This window comes from Aedes albopictus, chromosome 2 (genome assembly GCF_035046485.1).
Source record: "Aedes albopictus strain Foshan chromosome 2, AalbF5, whole genome shotgun sequence".
Classification (NCBI taxonomy): domain Eukaryota; kingdom Metazoa; phylum Arthropoda; class Insecta; order Diptera; family Culicidae; genus Aedes; species Aedes albopictus.
The window spans coordinates 382,659,914-382,680,944 of NC_085137.1; the positions used below are offsets into that span (position 1 = coordinate 382,659,914).

Below are 21,031 nucleotides of genomic sequence, written 5' to 3' on the forward strand. Positions count from 1 at the left end.
GGCATTATTTTCAAAAATACTATTATTATTTTATGTAATGACACATCTGCATCAAAATAACGTCGAAAAGTTCAAGTTTAAAAAATTCTTTTGCTTATCTCCACCTGCCCGAAAAATCGCGTAGTCCATTCTGACTGAACGCCGACCAAGTGATAGTCGAAATATGCGTATCTGTCAAAGGGTAAGCTTTAGAGGGGGTTTGAAAAGTCGGTATAAGGTACTTATTTATTCTTTTTATGATTTATTGTATCTTACTTGGGATCTATGTACTACTTATCCTAAACACTATCACAACGTGAGTGCTGCTCTTTTAACAACTGCATTGTAGTTAATGAGTTATACTCCAAAGCACAATATGTTCAACAAGCAGTTCCATCCAGCAGCGAGATTTGATGCAGCGTACCACATCCAGCCTTTTCCTCCATGTAACCGGGGAAATCCGATTCCAGTATGAGGAAGCGGTTGATCTCGTGGTCTGGGAACACATCCGTTGCGTACAATCCCTCGCTACTCTTGAACACCAGTTTGAAGTTGGATTTCTTCAGACACTGCTTCGTGTCCCAGAAGAAAACATTGCTGTCGCCTTCCTCCCGGAAAAATACCCCCGTGGCTCCGTCCGATCCTATGTAAATGTAGGAACCGGGCTTTTCTCCAATATCTGGAAAATATAAGGTTTTGATGAGATCCATAGCTTGATGTTTGTATTAAAATTACCTTCAATATTACCACCATGTCCTTTCCGTAGGTGATCAGTGCGGATAGCGAATAGTCTTCGTCCGCCGAGATAGGTGAAATAGAGCTTCGTACCTTCCTTGTGATATGACAAGAAAATGTACAAAACATCTCGGAAGCGACAACCATGATGAACGGCTTTCGGCAGAACTACCCGATAACCGCGACCTCCGGATACATCATAAACGATAATGGCATTGTTTCCAGCATCGCTGATGTACACGAAGCATTGGCCACCCTTCAGGCATTCGACCTGCATGTACTGAAGACGAGACTTTTCAGTAACGTACCTGGCCAGGTTGATCGTTTTCATCTTTTTGTTTGTTTTGGATTCATAGACTACGATCTTGGCTGGGCATCTTTGAATGGGACTCCTCAATGCGTTGAGTATTCCACTATCCAGGACCCATACGAAGTCACCGGTGGCGTAGATATCAATAACCGACTGCAGCGAATTGCAGTTGTTCTCTTCCTGTTCGGTCCAACACGGGAATGGTTCAAACTTCACATCACAACCCCTCTTCGTAGCGTAAATTTGCCCCAGGGTTATCGGAATGCTATTCCGGTATCGAGGCATCGCGCAAAGGGTCTTATCGCCACTTCTTGCGCAAGCCATTGCGATGATATCCTTCGGAGTGTACTTCGCAGCAGCCTTAACCAATCGTTTTGTCGTTGGACATGGCCACTCGATGCGGCCACCCTCCCAGGTGTAGATCGCATTTGAATTATTCGCGAACGCCGTAACGGTGGTCACCGTCAGTAGGGCCACGAGTGCAGCCAACAGCCAAAGTATATTATCTCGCATCTGTACAGGTTGAGTTGGATTAGTACCGAATTCCTAAAACAGTTGACTACAATGTCAATTCGCACTCACCTTTTTGGGTGGTTCGCAATCAAATTGTAACGAACACACCCTCTGATTTACACTGTATGAACCCGTCTGCAATCAGCAGCCTTTATAACTTGTCGAAGAAAGTAACAACAACGCTTTGCTCGAACGAAGAAGTGTTTGTTCTTCAGAACATTCATCAATGCCAAACATTTAGCCGCGACAGTCTGCAGAGCATCTACGATTGACCTTTCCAACTAAAAGCTGAAAAAGAGTTCGGTCAGTGGAACACGTGCCAAACACAATGTTGTGCAAATACGTGGCTGAATGACCCACAGGTTGAGTCCAATAATGTCTGCCATGGACTGTTGCGCAAATCTGGACTTGTTTATGTCCTTTTTTGTGATTACGCAAGAATTCAACCGTACAAATTACGACATATTGAGGAAAACGTGAAATTATTGCATCATGTAAACCATGATACGCAAGAGAGAACTGTTGTAACCTGAACACATGCCTTATACAAGCAAGTTTTTGATCTTAATTACGTTTTAGCGTGGTTTCGGAGGATCTTCAGGTTTGTTGATCGATGGATTCCTGAAGAAATAATCTCGATTCCCTGAAAAATTCTCGGGAGAAATCCCTGTATGAATACTGGGAAAAAATCCCTAAAACTAAAGAAACCCATATAAAGGAAATGGAGTTCCTTTGAATTTCCTGGTGAAATCCTTGGAAGAATCCAGGGAAAGATTTTGGAAACAATCCTAGAGTAATTCCTGAAGAAACCCCAGAAGAACCCCCCCCCTTTCCGAGTATCTGGAAAAATCTCTATTTAACCCGGGAGTGGTCGCGTCGTGTACTGAGTACACGCACCATGAAAAATGCACGCATGTGGTACACAGCGTGAGCGCGGCGTCGCTGCAGGTAATCAAAGACGCGACTGCTCGAGGGTTAAATTCTTCTATTTTTTTGAAGAATCCCTGAAAGAATATTTCAAGGAATCTCTACAGAAATTCCTGAAACTGGAGGAAATTCCAAGAAAAATGCCTGAAGGAGTAAGCAAAGGACACTCCCTGGAGGAATTGCAGAAGTAATTCTCTCCCTGAAAGAATTTCGGTTGGAACCTCTGGAGGGATCCCTAAAGGGTTTCCGTGAGGGATTCCCGTAAAAAACGACTGAAGAATTTCACGACGGAATCACTGGGAAGATTCCCGAAAAAATCTCTAGTGGAAGGAATTTCTAAAGGGATCCATAAAGGCATTCTGTATGAATATTCACAGGAATCCTTGGTGGAAGAATTTCTTGAGCAACCTTTTGAGGAATTCCTGGAATCCGTTGAAAAAAATCCGGGGAATAACTGAAAAAAATAATGCGAAGGTGAATTCCAGAAGGAGAAATGCTTGAATAAATTTCTGAGGAAATTCCAGAAAGAATCTCTGGAACAAAAAACGCTCATAAAATTTTCGGATAAATTCTTGAAAAAGAATCCCAGGACAAACCATGAGGGAATTCCCTATGCTGTGGGAATTTCCGTGAGGAAATCCCCATAGAAATAGCTAGAGAAATTGTCAGAAGAATCCTTCCAGTGAGTAAGAGAAGTCCCCATCTAGCCTGAATTTCACTTGCATATCTCACTAAAATCGTGCCTGAAGTTACTTTGTACAACGTGGTGGTGAAATTCGAAATAGTGGACAATTTGGCCTTCCTATCGGCATGAAGTTCGTGCAGTATCTCACTAAATTCGTACCGGAAGTAAGTATGTGGCGCTAGGACATGGTAGTGACGTTCGGAACTGAAAGTGCTCATAGTCCTGAACAAATTTGCCGAAATTAGTACCGTGTGATATGTCTCACCAAAGTCATATCCGAAGTAACTATGCCCACTAGCGCCACGTGATGGTGAAATTCGGAACTGTGTTCTTCATAACCTGGAAGTACTCACAGTCCTGAACAACTTTGCCGAAGATCGTACCTTTATATCGGGCACCAATCTCGTGATATGCAGATATCTAAAGTCATATCGGAATTCACTTTGTACACTAGTGCCACGTGGTGGTGAGATTCGGAACTATGATCTTCATGACCTAGAAGTACTCGTAGTCCTGGACAACTTTGCCAAGAATCGAACTTTTCCATCTGGCTTCAATCTTGTGATATATCTCTCCAAAGTCGTACCGGATGTCACTATGTCCACTAGCGCCACGTGGTGGTAAAATTCAGAACTATGCTCTTCATAACCTTGAAGTACTCGTAGTTCTGAACAACTTTGCCGACGATCGTTCCTTCCTATGTGGCTTCAATTTCGAGACACTTCTCTCCGAAATCATAACGGAAGTCACTATGTACACTAGCGCCACGTGGTGGTAAAATTCGAAACTATGAAATCCACCATCAGAAGTGGTTGTTGTTCTTAACAACTTTGCCGAAGACAGAATGTTGCTATCTTGTCGGGTTTCCGAGAGACAAGCTACAAAGACATGGTAACAAAACCAAACCGGAAGAAGTTAAAAATTTGGAACTATCAAATGTATTCGCCTGGTTCTCATCGAAAGCGGCATGAAATTCTAATCGGCTTTCACTACACCTTTCTAGGATATTGTAGGATTCCGATAACGTAAAAAAATTGAAATTTGATTCACTAACTACTGCGATGAGGATGTGCAAAAAATAGTTACATTTTTTTTGCCAGTCGGTACTTTAACCCTTCGGAGACGGATGGGTTATATGTGGCCAGCCGAGAAAACGTGTTCTAGACCAGCGAGGATGCATCCAGAAAGGTGAAAATTCCGTCTCCAAAGGGTTAAGTTACAAAAACCCTGTTGGTATCAGCAGAGTGTTAATGTTGACCAAACTAATCTTTTGGAGTTTACTCTTTCATTGAACAGCGTCCAAAATTTCCGTGACACCTTGGCCTGGGAGGACGTAGTAGTCTCTACTCTTTTGGCGACGGTTTATTATTGAAAAGTTGTTGAACCTGGAATTCTTAAGATCTTTTGGATTCAAATGACGTAAAAAGAGAAACCTCTGAGTTCGAGGCAAAAATATTGAGCAATCGCCTCAAAATTAAATTTTCGAGTAGGTAATAAAAAGGTGTTTTTACTTCGTCCAGATCATCATAGGAGACCTAAACGCTCAGATAGGCAAGGAGGAGGAATTCAGACCGACGATTGGAAAGTTCAGCGCCCACCTCATCGATTTCGCTGCCTCAAAAACATGGCCATTCGTAGCACCTTCTTCCAGCATAGCCTCCCGTATCGGTACACCTGGAGATCACCACAACAAACGGAATCGCAAATCGATCACGTTCTGATGATGGACGGCACTTCTCCGACATTACCGATGTCAGGACCTATCGTGGCGCTAATATCGAATCTGATCACTACCTGGTGATGGTTAAACTGCGCCCAAAACTCTCCGTGATTAACAATGTACAGTACCGGCGGCCGCCCCGGTGCGATCTAGAGCGACTGAAGCAACCGGATGTCGCCACCGCATATGCGCAGAATCTCGAGCCCGGACAAGGGTGGGCTCGATGTGGCCCCTCTAGAGGACTGTTTTACGAAACTGTTTCGTGGTGGCTTGTCAGTTTTGACAAAAATAAAACACTATTTATGTTATTTTGTCCGACGTTTCGGTGTTCTCGTCCAGTGTGGTTCGGTAGAACCTGTAACTGTCGATTTGGTTCGAATTTTCCCGCACAATCGCAGCCAAATTGGATGCCCTATCGGGGGAAACTCGTTCCGAAAATTAGCACTCCGGAATATAGAACCTACTTCGAAAACGATCACCATTGCTTTCCTTTTTGTCAAGACTGACAAGCCACCACGAAACAGCCTCTAGAGGACTGCTGGAGTACAGTTAAAGCAGCCATCAACGACGCAGCCGAATGCACTATCGGGTACGTAGAACGGAGTCGACGAAACGATTGGTTCGACGAGGAGTGCAAAGCGGTCCTGAAGGAGAAGGACGCAGCGCGGGCGGTAATGCTGCAGCATGGAATCCGACAGAATGTGGAGCGATACAGACAGAAGCGGAAGCAGCAGACCCGTCTCTTCCGGGAGAAAAAGCGCCGCCTGGAAGAAGCGGAGTGCGAGGAAATGGAACTGCTGTGCCGTTCACAAGAAACACGTAAGTTCTACCAGAAGTTCAACGCATCCCGCAAAGGCTACGTGCCGTAAGCCGAAAGTTGCAGGGATAAGGATGGGAGCCTCCTGACGGACAAACGTGAGGTGATCGAAAGGTGGAAGCAGCACTTCGACGAGCACCTGAAAGGCGAAGAGAATGTAGGCACGGGAGATCAAGGCAGCGAAGGAAATGGCTATGTTGGTGCAGCAGAGGACGGGAACGAACCATCTCCCACGCTGAAGGAAGTTAAGGATGCCATCCACTAGCTCAAACACAACAAAGCGACTGGTAAGGACGGTATCGCAGCAGAACTCAACAAGATGGGCCCGGAAAAGTTGGCCACCTGTCTGCACCAGTTAGTAGTCAAGATCTGGGAAACCGAACCGGTAGCTGGAGAAGTGGAAGGAAGGGATAATTTGTCCCATCCACAAGAAAGGCGACAAGTAAATGTGTAAGAACTTTCGAGTGATCACTATTTTGAATGCCGCCTACAAAGTGCTATCCCAGATCATCTTCCGTCGTCTTTCACCTAAAGTAAATGAGTTCGTGAGAAGTTACCAAGCCGGTTTCATCGACGACCGATCGACAACAGACCTGATCTTCACTGGACGGCAAATCCTCCTGAAATGCCGTGAATACAAGGTCCCAAAGACCTCAAGACGGCATACGACAGTATCGACCGCATAGAGCTATGGAAAATCATGGACGAGAACAGCTTTCTCGGGAAGCTTACCAGACTGATAAGAGCAACGATGGACGGTGTGCAGAACAGCGTAAGGATTTCGGTGAACTATCCAGTTCATTCGAATCTCGACGGGGACTACGACAAGGTGATGGACTTTCCTACCTACTCTTCAACATCGCCCTGGAAGGTGTTATGCGACGAGCCGGAGTACGATCTTCACGAAATCCGGCCAATTTGTCTGTTTTGCGGATGATATGGATATTATTGCTAGAACATTTGGAACGGTGGCAGAACTGTACACCATTGAAACGTCGGGCGTAAGAAAGATACTTTCGTTTTAATCGCTTCATAGACTGAAAGCCGAAAAATCCCCTGTGAACTGTACACCCTGAAACGTGAAGCAGCAAAGGTCGGACTGGTGGTGAATGCGGCAAGACAAAGTACATGCTGGTAGGTGGGACTGAGCGAGACAGAACAAGCCTTGGCAGCGATGTTACGATAGACGGGGATATTTTCGAGGTGGTAGAAGAATTCGTCTACATCGGTTCCTTGCTAACGGCTGACAATAACGTGAGCCGTGAAATGCGGGCTCCAGAAGAAACTGTGGTAAAAAAAGATTCACCCCCGCACCAAATGTACCAAGACGCTAATAAGACCAGTGGTCCTCTACGGGCACGAGACATGGACCACGCTCGAGGAGGACCTGCAAGCACTCGGAGTTTTCGAGCGACGCGTGCTAAGGACGATCTTCGGCGGTGTGCAGGAGAACGGTGTGTGGCGGAGAAGGATAAACCACGAGCTCGCTGCACTTTACGGTGAACCCAGCATCCAGAAGGTGGCCAAAGCCAGAAGGATACGGTGGGCAGGGCATGTTGCAAGAATGCCGGACAACAACCCTGCAAAGTTGGTGTTTGCTAACCATCCAATAGGTACAAGAAGGCGTGGAACGCAGAAAGTACGATGGGCGGACCAGGTAGAGCGTGATCTGGCGAGCGTTGGGCGTGACCGACGTTGGAGAGCTGCAGCTGCAAATCGAGTATTATGGTGGCAAATTGTTGATTCAGTATTATCATGAATTTGATGTTGAACTAAACAAATGAAAATAAATGAAATGTAAGCCACGATTATCTTATTATTAAAATGTTTTATGAAATTACTAATGAAATAATCAAAGATTGCCTTAGTGATTGCGACGTTTAATCAGTTTAATCGATTTACACTGCTTAGTGAATCCCCTAATTAAAATAATATACTTTGACAAATAGTTTGTTCAGAACAATGAAAGGCAACAAATATATACAAAAGCACGCTTAAAGATTTGAAATTGGTCAAGCGGTTAAAAATTTATCGTGCGGCAAAGTTATTTTTTTTTTTTGTAAAAAGAAAAAAATAAATGAAATTTTTGAAAACTCATGTTTTGCGTGATTTTGGAAAAAAAAATAATGTTTTACAAGTTCATTCAAAATTTAATTTGTGTTTAATTTTCATAAAAAAATTATGACACTTGAAGTAAAAACACCTTTTTATTACACTGTTGGTCAGCCAAAGCAAAATCAAGAAAAGTTGACATTTTTATTACTCGAAATTTAAACTTTAAGGCGATTGGGCCACCTCTAAATCCTAATATTTTTGGCTCAAACTCAGAGGTTTCTACTTTTATGTTATTTGAATCCAACTTTTCAAAAATAAGCCGCAGCCTAGTGTACAGCCTTGTTTCCAACTACACCTCGCCCTTTTTTTACGTCCATGCTTGGCTAAGCGACAAAAAAATGTACCGCCAAGACAATGAGCAAATTCAACATTTTTATATTTTTTAAAACATCTCCGTGATTAGGAGAAGTGTACAAAAATATAAAAATGTCTATTTTGATTATTATTTTGGCAGTAGAATTTTATTTCGCTAAGGCAAAAGTGGACGTAAAACAAGGTTTGGGTGTAATCTTCTATTCCCAACCCTCAGCTGTCACAAAAATGTGGCCAGGACAGTTCTCGATCGTTGAAGAATTGTTTCAATCTTGTCAGATTCGTCCCGAATCTTTATGCTTTAGTAGCGGACGACAAGGAGGCAACCCTCATTACAGCGATCTTGGACTGTGCTACCTTCGAATTAGTGCCCCTTGCTAATGCTAACTCAATCGCTTTAATAAACCATAACGTTAAGTTGTGGACATGGGATTTTTTCACACCTTCTAGAACTAATGTCATTGAAATCCGTTGGTTTCCATTGAAAGCAACTGGGTTTTGTCCATTTCTAGTCATATTAACTTACTTCTCATCGCATTCAAAACAGTGTGTATACCGCAGATCAATGACAAAAATGCTGAGAATTTCAAAGCATAGCCCTTTCATCATTGGTTCCAAGTAGGTACCTACCGGTCAAATTTGGATAACTACTAGACACAAGATTGAGTAAGTTTAACATTTAACTACAACCTGTTGATAAAACAAGCGCCGTTGTTTTTTAAAACATCAGAGCTTATAAAGCCATTGTTGTAATCTATCCGTTGCCCAGTCGTTCTACATCCGCCGGTGAAATTTTTAGTCGCGGTTCGCGTGGTGGTGGAGGCTATCGTTAAGTGATCAAGTGATCGTGGTTGATTCCCCGCGGTACAATGTGGTTTCGGATATTGTCCGGAAGCCTGTTGGCTGTGCTGTGCCTAGCCGATGTCAAACCCTGTGAATACATGGACAGAATCTATCGAATCAACGGAAACTCGATCGACTTTCCGTGTGAATCGACGAAGAACATTTTTGTGTCTACCGAACGGTACAAACCGTGCAGTATCATACCGATGCGGTTTCAAATCGACGGAGACAACGAAAGGTGTTTTGTGGTGATGACCCGACTGCGTACCGGCAATCCAGTGACGCTGGGAGTGATCGATCTGACGCGTCCGAGCTGCTATGCGCATATCAAACCTTATCCGTGCTGGTCGTACCAAGAGGAGGGCAATTGCAATGCCTTCCAGTCGGTGGTGGATATATTCGTGGATGTGAAGGTAAGTGAAAGCTGGTTAAGAGTGGCGATGCGTGAAGTCACGACATTTACATCTATAGGTATACCTGAATCCCTGCCGAATGTTGTTTTCGCAACATCCGACAGTTGCTTTACATTACCAGCCCACTGAAAACTAACTTATTTCATGCATTTTACAACGGCGCGCATCCTGAAGGTTTAATGACTATCAAAACAATATTTTAACCCTTTAGGGCCGAAGTTATACACTCCCGTGCAAAAATTTAGGGTCACCCCCTCAAAAACATGGAAAGGTTTTTCGGTCATATCTCAGTCATCTTTCATTCAATCCACTCGTTCTTAGACTCTATCGAAAGATAAAGGGTTAGATTTGATTCGTAGGTACTTATCACACATTTCATTTGACATTTTTAGTACAAAAAGTTTACCTAATCTTACATGTTTTTCCTAAATCTGTACGAAAAATTGTTGTCCGTGTAACTCAAAATTGGGTCGACCAAATTATGAAACGTAAGCTGCATCAGAACCCTATTCCTATCCTCTTTAAGAGCTATTCATTAGCTTTTAGCGGAAAAAATCATAACACAATTTAAATTATCGAGTTAGGTTTACAAGTCACCGTGCAAAAGTTTGGGGTCACCCCTTAGTATGCTGCATCGTGCAAAAGTTTGGGGTCAGCTTCCAAATGAAATCTGAGCCAGATTTTTATTCAAATCGTCATTTTTTTGTACAATTCCAATTCTTCTTTGATAGTTGAAGGGCAGGACAAGAAATGGTTATGAAATGTTCATAAACTACACACTTAGAATAAATTACAGTATCCGGTGAAAAAAATCACCGAAACTGGCCTGTAAACAAGCAAACTACAGTATTATGGCGAAATCGATGAAATTGCAGGAGAAAATCAATGAAATCTAAGAAATCACCAAAGAACCGGGGAAATCAGACAAATTTACAGGAGTCCTGTGAATATTTTACCGAATAGATCGGTGATGGGACTATTTTACCGTACTGCTGTAAAATGCGTTTGACAGCCACGCCGGCAGCTTCGAGCGGAGCATCAGTTCTATTAGAATTTGCGCATCATCTCCAAGCAAGACTCTCTTGTACAGTGGCAGCAAGTGTGGTTCCTGATCAGAAGGTCATGTATTCAATCCCATTATCGACGTTTTTTATGAAAATATTGTTTTTTTGTGCTCGCATAAAATCGCCGTAAATTTGTAAAATTTACCGTACGTTCAGTGATATTGAGAATTCATTTGTAAACAAACATACCGAACGTTCTGAAATTTTTACGGTAAATTTGTGAAACGTACCGAACGTACCGGTAATTTTGACAGATGCATTTTCCTGAGATTCGTAGTACGTTCGGTGGTTTGAAAAATCACCGAACTTTTTACCGTACGTTCAGCTGTTGAGATTACGGTAAAATTTTACCGTAATCCGTCATTTTTTCTAAGTGTGTAAGTTCTAGAATATGTTAAGATAGAAAATGGTATAAAAAAAACATACTAAATCAGCTAAGTTCGTTATACATGTATAAAGTGCGAAGGAGGATGGAAGTGAGATAAACATGACTAACTCTTGATTTCTTCCCTATATAACTGTAAGTGTTATAACCACAAATATTCCATTACCCCAAAATCCATAATAGCGAATGTCATTTCTCCGAGTAAACCATCAACTATCCAAATCGGGATTTTGGGGTTTGGTGTAATGGTGTGCTCCTAGAGTGGCCTTAAGGGTTTTGTTATTTGAGATTTTGGGTTAGAATTTTCAGAGCTACTCACTAATGCATCCATTAACAATAGTTAACAATAGTTAATAGTCATTTTTATCTCGCTTCCATCCTTTTTCGCACTTTATATAACGAACTTAGGTGATTTAGTATGGATTTTATATACCATTTTCTACCTTAACTTAGTCTAAAACTTAGTTTATGAACATTTCATAACCATTTCTGAATCTTGCCTTTCAACTATCAGAGAAGGAATTGAGGGGCCCATATAGCCGAAGCGGTAAACGCACGGGTATTCAGCATGACCATGCTGAGGGTGACGGGTTCGATTCCCGGTCGGTCCAGGATCTTTTCGTAAAGGAAATTTCCTTGACTTCCTTGGGCATAGAGTATCTTCGTGCCTGCCACACGATATACACATGCAAAATGGTCATTGGCAGAGGAAGCTCTCAGTTAATAACTGTGGAAGTGCTCATAGAACACTAAGCTGAGAAGCAGGCTTTGTCTCAATGAGGACGTTACGCCAAGAAGAGAGAGAGAGAAGGAATTGAAATTGTACTAAAAAAATGACGGTTTGAATAAAAATCCGACTCAGATTTCATTTGGAAGGTGACCCCAAACTTTTGCACGATGCAGCATACTAAGGGGTGACTCCAAACTTTTGCACGGTGACTTGTAAACCTAACTCGATATTTTAAATTGTGTTATGCATTTTTCCGCTAAAATCTAATGAATGGCACTTAAAGAGGATAGAAGTAGGGTTCTAATGCAACTTTCATTTAAAAATTTGGTCGACCCAATTTTGAGTTACACGGACAACGATTTTTCGTACAGATTTAGGAAAAAACATGTAAGTTTAGGTAAACTTTTTATATTAAAAATTTAATATGAAATGTGTAATAAGTACCTACGAATCAAATCTAATCCTTTATCTTTCGATAGTCTAAGAACGAGTGGATTGAATGAAAGATGACTGAGATATGACCGAAAACATTTCTATGTTTTTGAGGGGGTGACCCCAAACTTTTGCACGGGAGTGTATATGATTCCAAACGAAAAAAAATCCGAATAAATTCATGGTTATATAATGAGCTTCGAAGAACTTTTGACATAACTTAAAATTCTTAACACGGAAGAAAATTATAACGATTAGATTATTTTTCTTATAAAACACTAAATTTTCTTAAATTTCAACATCGTTTCAAAATTCAAGATACTAATTATAGTATATTTAAATTCCCTCTGATTGTCTTGAATACAGATATGTTTTGAAGGAAAGTAACAACATGGGCGGCAATTCATTGAAAAAGTAATGGGATGGATATTGAAAATAGACCAATTTACTTAAAAATCGTAAAGTTAATTAAACCGCTATAACTTTTTCTCTCGTTAATAATTTCAAGTTAAGTCAAACGTTTTTCAGAGCTCATTATATAAGTCATAAATGGACAAAATTTCATTGCATTCGGTTCATTGAATCCGGAGATATAACAGCTCAAAGTTGGCTATCGGATAGTTCCACCTTTTTCTAAAATGCTTATAACTTCGTGCAGAATTGCCTGATCTTTTCCAAATTTTGTCCACTGATACACAAATAGTTGATCAACTTACATTAAAAAATGGAGAATATTTGATGCGCTTTTCGAAAAGTTACAGCTAATTGGACATTTTTTGAAAAGTGAAAATTTTGCCTGTCCCGATCATTTTGTCTATCCCCTGTACCTACCCATAGATATCTTCAAACATTTTCCATGATTTTTTTCAGAAACTCTTCAAAATTCTAAAAGAAGAACCTTCAGGAATTTCATTAAAATTCTACTAGAAAACCTTCCATGCCTAAAAAAATCCCCCATGAATTATTTCAGAAATTTCACCGGGGATTCTTTCAGATAACCATACACGGATTCTAGACATTTTTACAGTGTTTTTTTTTTTTTTAAAGAAAATCAAGAGTTCGGATTTTTTTTCAGATTTTTTCCAGGGATTTCTTTAAAAAAAATCTTCAAAATATCCCTTTAGTACTATTTATTTGGTTGTGCCTTAAGTTTCTTCATAAGTTTTCTAAGGAAAAACTAAAGAAAACTATTTTTTCTTTAGAAACTAAAGTTTTTTTAAAAAAAAATAGAAAAACAGAACCTTCAAAAATAGATGCTTGATTCCTTAGAAGGTCCTTAAATTAGATCACACAAAAAATGGCAAACTTTTTGCGTGGGATTTTAGAAATTTGAGTATGGGTTGTCAGACTTTGCTTCATCCTTTATCAATGTGTGAAATATTTTATGGAAGTTCCCTCCTTCATAAATAACTCCAGGAATTCCTTTTATGAAGTAATCCAAGGATTCTTTCGGGAATTTCTCTATCGGTTCCTTCAATAATTCTTTCAAGGATTCCTCAAAAAAATTCCTCCTTGAAATATCTCCAGGAATTACTTCCGAAATCCTTTCATTATTTTTTGTGATTCCAGCGGATTTTGCTTCGGAGATTTTCGCAAAAATCATACGGATTTCTTCCATGCATTTCTACAGAAATTCTTGCAGGATCTTTTCCAAGGAAACTTTTGAGATTTTTTTCGGATTCTTTATGCAGTCCAGAAATTTCTTCATAAAAAAATTCTCGAAACTAATACAAAATTCCTTTGCCAATTCTCATGAGTTTTACTAGGAATTCGAGTGTTTCTCCAGACATCTGTCAGGAATTTCTTTGAAAATACGTTTACGCATTCCAGGGATTTCTACAGAAATTAAATGAAAATTTATTCAAAAAATTGACCAAGGATTCTTTTAGAAATTTCTCCATGAATTCGTTCTGAAACTTCTTTAGGAATTTTCAAAAATTTGTCAGCGTTTCTTCCGGAGACTCTTTCAAGGGTTCCTGCAGGAATCACTTAGTAAGTTTCGCCAGGAGTTGCTTATGAAATTTTCAAAAAGTTTATTTTTAAAATTTCTCCTTCACAAATATCTCCTGGGATTCCTATAAAGATTCCTTTGGTATTTTTTTTTTTTCAGATTTTCCCCTACGGATTTTTACTGGAGTGCTTTATGAGATCACATAAAAGTACTGGAGTAACTATTGAAGGGTTGTCTGATTTTTTTAAGGAATCCATGAAGTTACCTCTGAAGATTCCAAGATTTTTTTTTTTTAATTTCTTGAAGAGATTCCCGAACTAAATTCTCTAAAGCAATTTCTGAAATAATCGTTGGAAAAGTTCCTGGATGAATTTCTGAGCAATACCTGGAGGAAATTCTGGAATGGCTCTGGAGGAGTTCCTAGAAGATTTTTTTATGGTTTTTTTCTGCAGGAATTGAAGAAAAGGAGGAGTTTCTGAGAAAATCCGTGAAGAGAAGGGTTTCCATGAGCATGAGCATGAGCATAGATGACCACACAATTCGTAATTACGGAGTAGTACGCAATTGACCAGAGCAATCGAAATTGCACAAGGAACCAATGAATAGGGCTTGGGACTAGCTTACTATTCTCAATGTACACAGTTCGAGAGCTCTTGACTTTAGTAAGGCAAACGTTGTTATAAAGACCGCGAATCGCTGCATCTCCACGTTTGTCTCAGAAATGAAGTTTTGTTGGTAGGGTAGGGTACATTGTCAATGTGGGAGTCACCTATGGTGAGTGATTTGATTTGACAATGGATCAATAAACCCTAACTTTCGCGCACAATCGTCCACTTTCTATACCAAAACATATAGAAGAAGATTCAAAAATTACCCCCCTCCTCCCTCTGTCACGCAGTTTCCCTATACCCAATACACGTACTGTCACACTTTTCTAGACCCCCCCTCCCTCCCCCAAATGTTGGACGTAATTTTTGAACGTTTCCTAGACTGTTTCAGAAATTATAAATACACTAACAATTAACTGCCATTTCCATTTGAGCATAATATCCAAAAAAGTTTCTTCCAGCTCTTATAGTAAACATGCTAACGAAGCAAATAATACCAATTTTGTTGATGTTTCTGGTAAAAGTTTAAAAATAGGGCTCTGTAAACTAGATAATTATTTGAAATTTGAAGTTGCACTAAGTGGTCAAAAAATGTAGCACAGTAGAAAAGAAAAAAATCTCACAGATAAAATATTTAATTTCCAGACACAATAAAAATGACTGTATCGATAATAAAAGATATTTCTCGATTGGTAAGAGTAATTTTTACTGGAATATTTGATCAAGAACCACCATTACGGGGCTTCTCAATACAATTTTTTTTTTGTTTAAAATTTCTCAACAACACCAGTAACAACAAACGTTAAGCAAACGAATGTCTTAATTACTGCTTACTGCATTCGTTTTTATGGTATGACAAGCTTTGCCATCTGAAGGATCGAATGAGCTGAAAAAATAAGTTTGTTTAGATTAAATGCGTTCAGGAAAGCTAAGAAACTGTGTGGTAGTTCTTATGTTTCGTAGAAAACCTTAAAAAATTAGAAACTTGATCTCCGAAAAAATGTTGTGGGAATGCCTTAATCGATTTTCCCAAATTTTGATCAAGGCATTACTTACACAACTTGTTGAGAAAGCGAATGTGATAAAAATTAAGATAATTTTTGGTATTTAGTGATAAATAATGTTGGAATCATTAAAAAACACCTTTGTGTAAATGCAAATTTGATTGATTGATTGATTGATTTGTCTTTATTGAAGAGACTTTCAGCCCTTGGCTGGTTCGTCTCTCTCAAGCAAATTTGAAAAATTAAGTTATTTGTTAGAGAACTCGACTGTTCTTTAAAATATCAAGACAATTGAAAGGAAATATAATATTATGGAGTACAATATGCTATACTCTGAAACAAGTTGGTAAAAATCATTAGAACAGTTCATTTAATTGAATAAACAAAGTGTATTTATAATTTCTGAAACAGTCTATATATAATAAAAGAAATGTGGGCTTCGTGGCCGTGCGGTTAGCGGCGGCAGTCGTCTAGGCGTATCGTAAGCCTCGGAGTGTGGGTTCGATTCCCGCTCCAGTCGGTGGAAACTTTTCGTCAAACGAAAATTTCATCACTGGGCCACTGGGTGTTCTGTGTCTTGCCCGTTAGTGTAAGTAATGTATTCAGTCTGTGCAGCCTCTGGCTGAAGACGGTGTGAATTGTCTTTAAAAAAATCCTGTCGCGCGTCTCCAGCCCATCAGGGAGTAGAACGTGAAAGGAGGGGTTTCCAAAGAAAAACCTTAGAAATTTCTGAATTAAACCTTGGAGCAATTGCAGAATCGTTCTAAAACTAGAATAATGTTTGTTGAACTTACACATTGAAATTCTTTTAAAATTATGTAAATCCAGTGTTTTATTACGGCTCTTGAAGAAATTAACATATTTCTACTTTGTTTCAAAGCCAATTTAACTGACCATTCCCTCGGTGTCGAAGAGGAATGTAAAAACCACAATATTTAACATGAAATCAAACTGAGTATTTGTATGCAAATGTTTTACTGATGAATCCGTCTCACTTCTGTCAGACCAAGCAGAATGTTTTGTTTTGGAAAGCATTTACTACTGTGCCATTGCTGGAGAAGGGATAATTTCCAAATTATGCAAAGCTGTTGTAAATAACAAGCATTATTACCTTTAAATAATGTGACCTATAAGGTAAGGCATAGTTTAAAAAGTTGTAGGGGGATTAGGGGCATAATGGACACCCGGGGCGAAAAGGACACTCCTGTCAATTTCTTGACAGTGTCTCCGTAGCTTGAAGGAATAGAAGCGCCCGTCTAGCGAATTGGGAGTCGTGAGTTCGAGTTTCACCGGAGTACGTGGATTTCTTTTCATAATTCAAATCTCAATTTGTTCATCGAGCACATGTTCTGTTGTGCACATGGATGTCAAAGCATTTTCAACAATGTAAGGACACCCCTGTTTTTGCCGAAACCGTTGGCTTTTACGTTAAACTTTTAATGCATAAGTGTAAAGGAACAAGTTATTGTTCTATTTTTTCAAAAGTACCATTTATATTACTTCAAAATAACCAAAATATCATTGAAATTGAAGTATGTTTTTCATATGGTGAAATTCTTATAATTTCGGAGCAGTAGCAAATAAGGTATTACGAGTTTTTGAGTGTATCCATCATAAAAACAAGTGAATTGATGCATTATCCACATGTATACGCATATTTAGCAATGCATAAAGTATATCATTTATGATCAGAATTTATTCAAAATAGCAATTTTAATGTTGTAGTCGATTCGGTGCGAAATGAACACTGCATACTTCGAAAAAATCTCGTAATTTTATGTCATTCTACGCCGACATATGACAGCGAGCAAAATGACACAAATTTGTGTTCGATTTTATTTTTACATGATGCTTTGTAGTGCCAAATCGCGTAAAATTACAACCTGCCAAATATTTGCATACATAACCTCAATTACATCATCCATTCAAAACTTTTCCTGCATCCCCTCACAGTTTTTCGTTCGTAAATAAAATGAAGATTGGTTCAAAGTTTTATTACATTTATTTATAATGCACTCAATCACTATATAAATTTTGTATCGATCACAATGAATCCACGCAGTACACTCTGTAGAAGCAATGAAACCATGCTAGCTGGGATCTGGGTTGCGATACGCGTTGCACTTCTACTTCGTAGATTGTTCCGGTGAATATTCCTTGAACCGGCCCTCGGTTCACGACAGCTGGGATGACGTATTGAAGTCCCAAAGCTGGATTCACAGCTGTATTTAGTACTTGATGCACAGGAATCACATTTTTGTCACAAAATGAATAATTTTCCACCGTATTCTGAATCGCAACATGCAAAGCTGTATAGTTGTAAACAACTTTGACATTTCGTCATAGCGCAGAACACGTTTCTGTCTTCGTTCATGTAAAATTACGCCGTTTGGAACTGAATAATGAATCAAGTGTTTTAATTTCAATTTTTCCTCATAAAAACCTGGTCTATGTGCCTGAAAACCCAGATTTTTTCAATTAATTCACGTTTACGTTATTTACGTTGTAAAAATAAGTAGCATTTTATTTTATGTCACCACTTATTACGTCTGATTATTCGATTGCGTCTACTTTAAAATTGAGAATTTCTTAGTGTGTGGTAATTACGAATGGATGTACGCGCGTTGCATACTGTTAGGCATTTTAGAGAGTTTGGAAAAAAGCAATCCGATTATTTTAGCCTAAAGTTTATTTGATTAACTTAGATGTTATGTAAACACGTCTAAGATGGAGTATTCTATCTGTGGTATTGATCTACGTAGGCAAATTACTTAACTGATCGATGTTATCAAAGAATTAGAATAAAATATGTAGGGGTGTCCATTATGCCCCGATGGGTGTCCATTTCGCACCGTACCTTTCCTGCCAACCACTTGACCAAACACACAGTTTACAATTCATGATTTCTTCACAATAATGACATTAAACCTGCTGTTAATGATTTAAATACGTAGGAAACAAGTTAAAGTTGTAAGCCAACTGATAATATGTTATGTTTTTGTCTGTTATACAGGCCTAACGTACTCATTTGCTTAGGGTGTCCATTATCCCCCTAAATTTGATAAATCAGGAGAATAACTGATTTATCAGTAAGAATCTTTTCTAAATGTAAATTTTAAAAATTCACAAAAATTTCAAAAAAAAATCAATGTGTAAATTCAACAAACATAATTTTAGTTTCAATGTGAACGATTTTCTGTCCGTGTAGATTGACACTGTGCTGTGAAAGTTGGAAGGAAGGGAAACGGCTTTTTCAACCCGTTTCTGTTCTAGCGATGGCTATGAACATGTGAATATACATGAGTTGTATATGTAGAGAAGAAAGAGAGAGAGAGAGTAGATAGAAAGATATAAAGGGATGGGCCAGGGATTGAACCCAGGACATTCTGCATACGAATCAGAAGCGGTATCCACTAGACCACCTAGCCCGTCATTATTTAATTTTTGAAAGATGTATTTATTCATCAAAGTCAAAGATAAGCACACTGACGATGACGACAATTAAATTGCATTTGAGTTTTCACTAGGGGTAGGCGGGGCAATATGGACACCCTAAGGTTTTTGCCAACTTTACCTGGCAAGATGTCAAAAAAGTTTAGTTTTTTGATACATGTATCCTTTTAAAGTCTATTTAGCATCTATTGCATAAGAATGCTCACGAAGAAAAATGATTTATCCACTTCAAAAAATGTCATGAAAAATGTTAGTTTTCCATGACCGTCTTCAAGCATACGGGGCAGAATGGACACCCCTATGGGGCAATATGGACACCATGAGACTTTTACGAATTCCGTACATTATTTACACCTATAAAGTCATTTCATTACAAAACAACTATTATGGATGAATAATAAGCCAAGGAAGTTAATTTTTGTTCAGTTAATTTAAATTCAGGCTGTTTTGGATAAAGCTTCGTTTTTTTCGGCATGTACAGCTGTGCCTAGAACAACTATTTTCCACTGCTTTCGTTTTTTGACCAATTTGTTTCACCTTATGTCTACTATAGTGAACATTTAAACGAAAATATACTGAAATCGAAGAATTTGGTTGGTTTGTGATTTAGGTTATATTTTCCCCTTGTCGCTTCTTTCAAAAAAGTGAGTGTCCATTTTGCCCCGGCAGCAGAAGATATTTCCAAACTTGATTTTTGATATAATAAAGAAGAAAATATTAACATGTTAAGCATGTAGATACAGCAAAACTACTTGCATGTGTTCTAGAAATATCAGGTTTTAATCGACCTGCAATAAACTAATCACTAAATCTTATTTTAGATGGTGTGAAAATTATAATTTCCAAGCACAAAAAACGGAGGACGCAACTTTTTCGTGTAAAATCAAGTATAATTTTAATTTCGAATGTTTCTTTCCTGAAACTACGTTTTAGACAAATGGACTATATTCTCCATTCATTAAAAGTTCAAAAAAGTTCGCATATTTTAAAATATTGAGGGTGTCCATTCTGCCCCAGGTGTCCATATTGCCCCGCCTACCCCTATCCATCTAGAGATCCGACTGGCGATAACAAATATTTTCTATTATTTTTGTCTTACAGAAAAAGATGTGGGTCCTGGACTCAGGTATTTGCAACTCTTTGGAACAACCGATCAAGCGATGCACGGCAAAGGTGGTGGCATTTGACCTGGAAACCGACAAAACCGTCAAAACCGTTGATTTGAGTGACATTCTGAAGCCAAACTCCAGGCCACAGTACCTCGTGACGGACTATTCGCCCAACGGATTCCCGTACGTTTATATCAGCGACGCAGAGGGAGCTATCATCGTACTGGACATCCATCATAATAAGATGTACCGAGTAGTGCTACCACGTGCCATATCCGCCGGATGCGGCGAATCGGATGTCCTATATCTGCTGCTCGTTCGTAGACCCAAGAATCACAATTTGGTCATATTCTCGTATCTGTGTGGAAACAAGGTGTACGGAATCAAATCGGAATACCTGCGCACGGGACGGGGTTCCAGTGCCATTGTGGAACTTGGCAGTAAGACTAGGCATTCCGTTCTGCTTGGCACAGACGGAAGCAACAGTGTCATCCTGCGATATCGAAGCGAAAGCGAACTCTACAAGTGGAACACCGATCAACCATATAAGGAGTGCAACTTTGAGCTGGTGCAACTTGCAGAGGAGTGTCGATTGAGCACGCATGTAAGTAAATTCATTTGAATGAAATTAAGTAGCATGAAACGATCTCACCACTTATTAAATCTTGCTTAAGGGGAAGCACCAGTGAGCTATTAAAATCCTATTTTCTATGATTTAAAGTTTCCCACTTTTGCAGGTTGCACCCGGAGGAAAAGACGATCTGATGTACTCATTGTCATCGAATGTGGCCGATTATCTGAATCACACTTGCGGCGCAGGAGGTGCTTCTGCTCGACTGAAATATATTAGTAAAGATTGTGAAGATGATTGTTACTAAGTTAGTATGTAATATGTGATTAAGAATTGTAATATAAGAAAACACCCA

General features: G+C 39.3%; 2 protein-coding genes across 2 annotated transcripts; one reads left to right on the forward strand and one right to left on the reverse strand.

The window, feature by feature from the left end:
- Window positions 1-238: 238 nt before the first annotated feature.
- Window positions 239-1,915, reverse strand: LOC109403201 (major royal jelly protein 1). The gene is made up of 3 exons (XM_019675957.3): window positions 1,607-1,915; window positions 715-1,537; window positions 239-658 (listed from the first exon to the last, which is right to left on the reverse strand). The coding sequence occupies exons 2-3, from the start codon at window positions 1,535-1,537 to the stop codon at window positions 360-362; spliced, it is 1,122 nt and encodes a 373-aa protein (XP_019531502.1). The 5' UTR covers window positions 1,607-1,915; the 3' UTR covers window positions 239-359.
- A 6,968-nt stretch (window positions 1,916-8,883) lies between these two features.
- LOC109403234 (major royal jelly protein 5) lies at window positions 8,884-21,006 on the forward strand. Its single transcript, XM_019676017.3, has 3 exons — window positions 8,884-9,369; window positions 20,098-20,709; window positions 20,843-21,006. The coding sequence occupies exons 1-3, from the start codon at window positions 8,983-8,985 to the stop codon at window positions 20,981-20,983; spliced, it is 1,140 nt and encodes a 379-aa protein (XP_019531562.2). The 5' UTR covers window positions 8,884-8,982; the 3' UTR covers window positions 20,984-21,006.
- Window positions 21,007-21,031: the final 25 nt, after the last annotated feature.

Excerpts from the sequence above, each read along its gene's own strand:
- LOC109403201 (XM_019675957.3), bottom strand. The coding sequence starts at position 1,537 with ATGCGAGATAATATACTTTGGCTGTTGGCTGCACTCGTGGCCCTACTG. Across the intron at positions 659-714 it reads ACATGGTGGTAATATTGAAG|ATATTGGAGAAAAGCCCGGT; the intron begins GTAATTTTAATA and ends TATATTTTCCAG.
- LOC109403234 (XM_019676017.3), top strand. The coding sequence starts at position 8,983 with ATGTGGTTTCGGATATTGTCCGGAAGCCTGTTGGCTGTGCTGTGCCTA. Across the intron at positions 9,370-20,097 it reads ATATATTCGTGGATGTGAAG|AAAAAGATGTGGGTCCTGGA; the intron begins GTAAGTGAAAGC and ends TTTGTCTTACAG. Across the intron at positions 20,710-20,842 it reads AGTGTCGATTGAGCACGCAT|GTTGCACCCGGAGGAAAAGA; the intron begins GTAAGTAAATTC and ends CCACTTTTGCAG.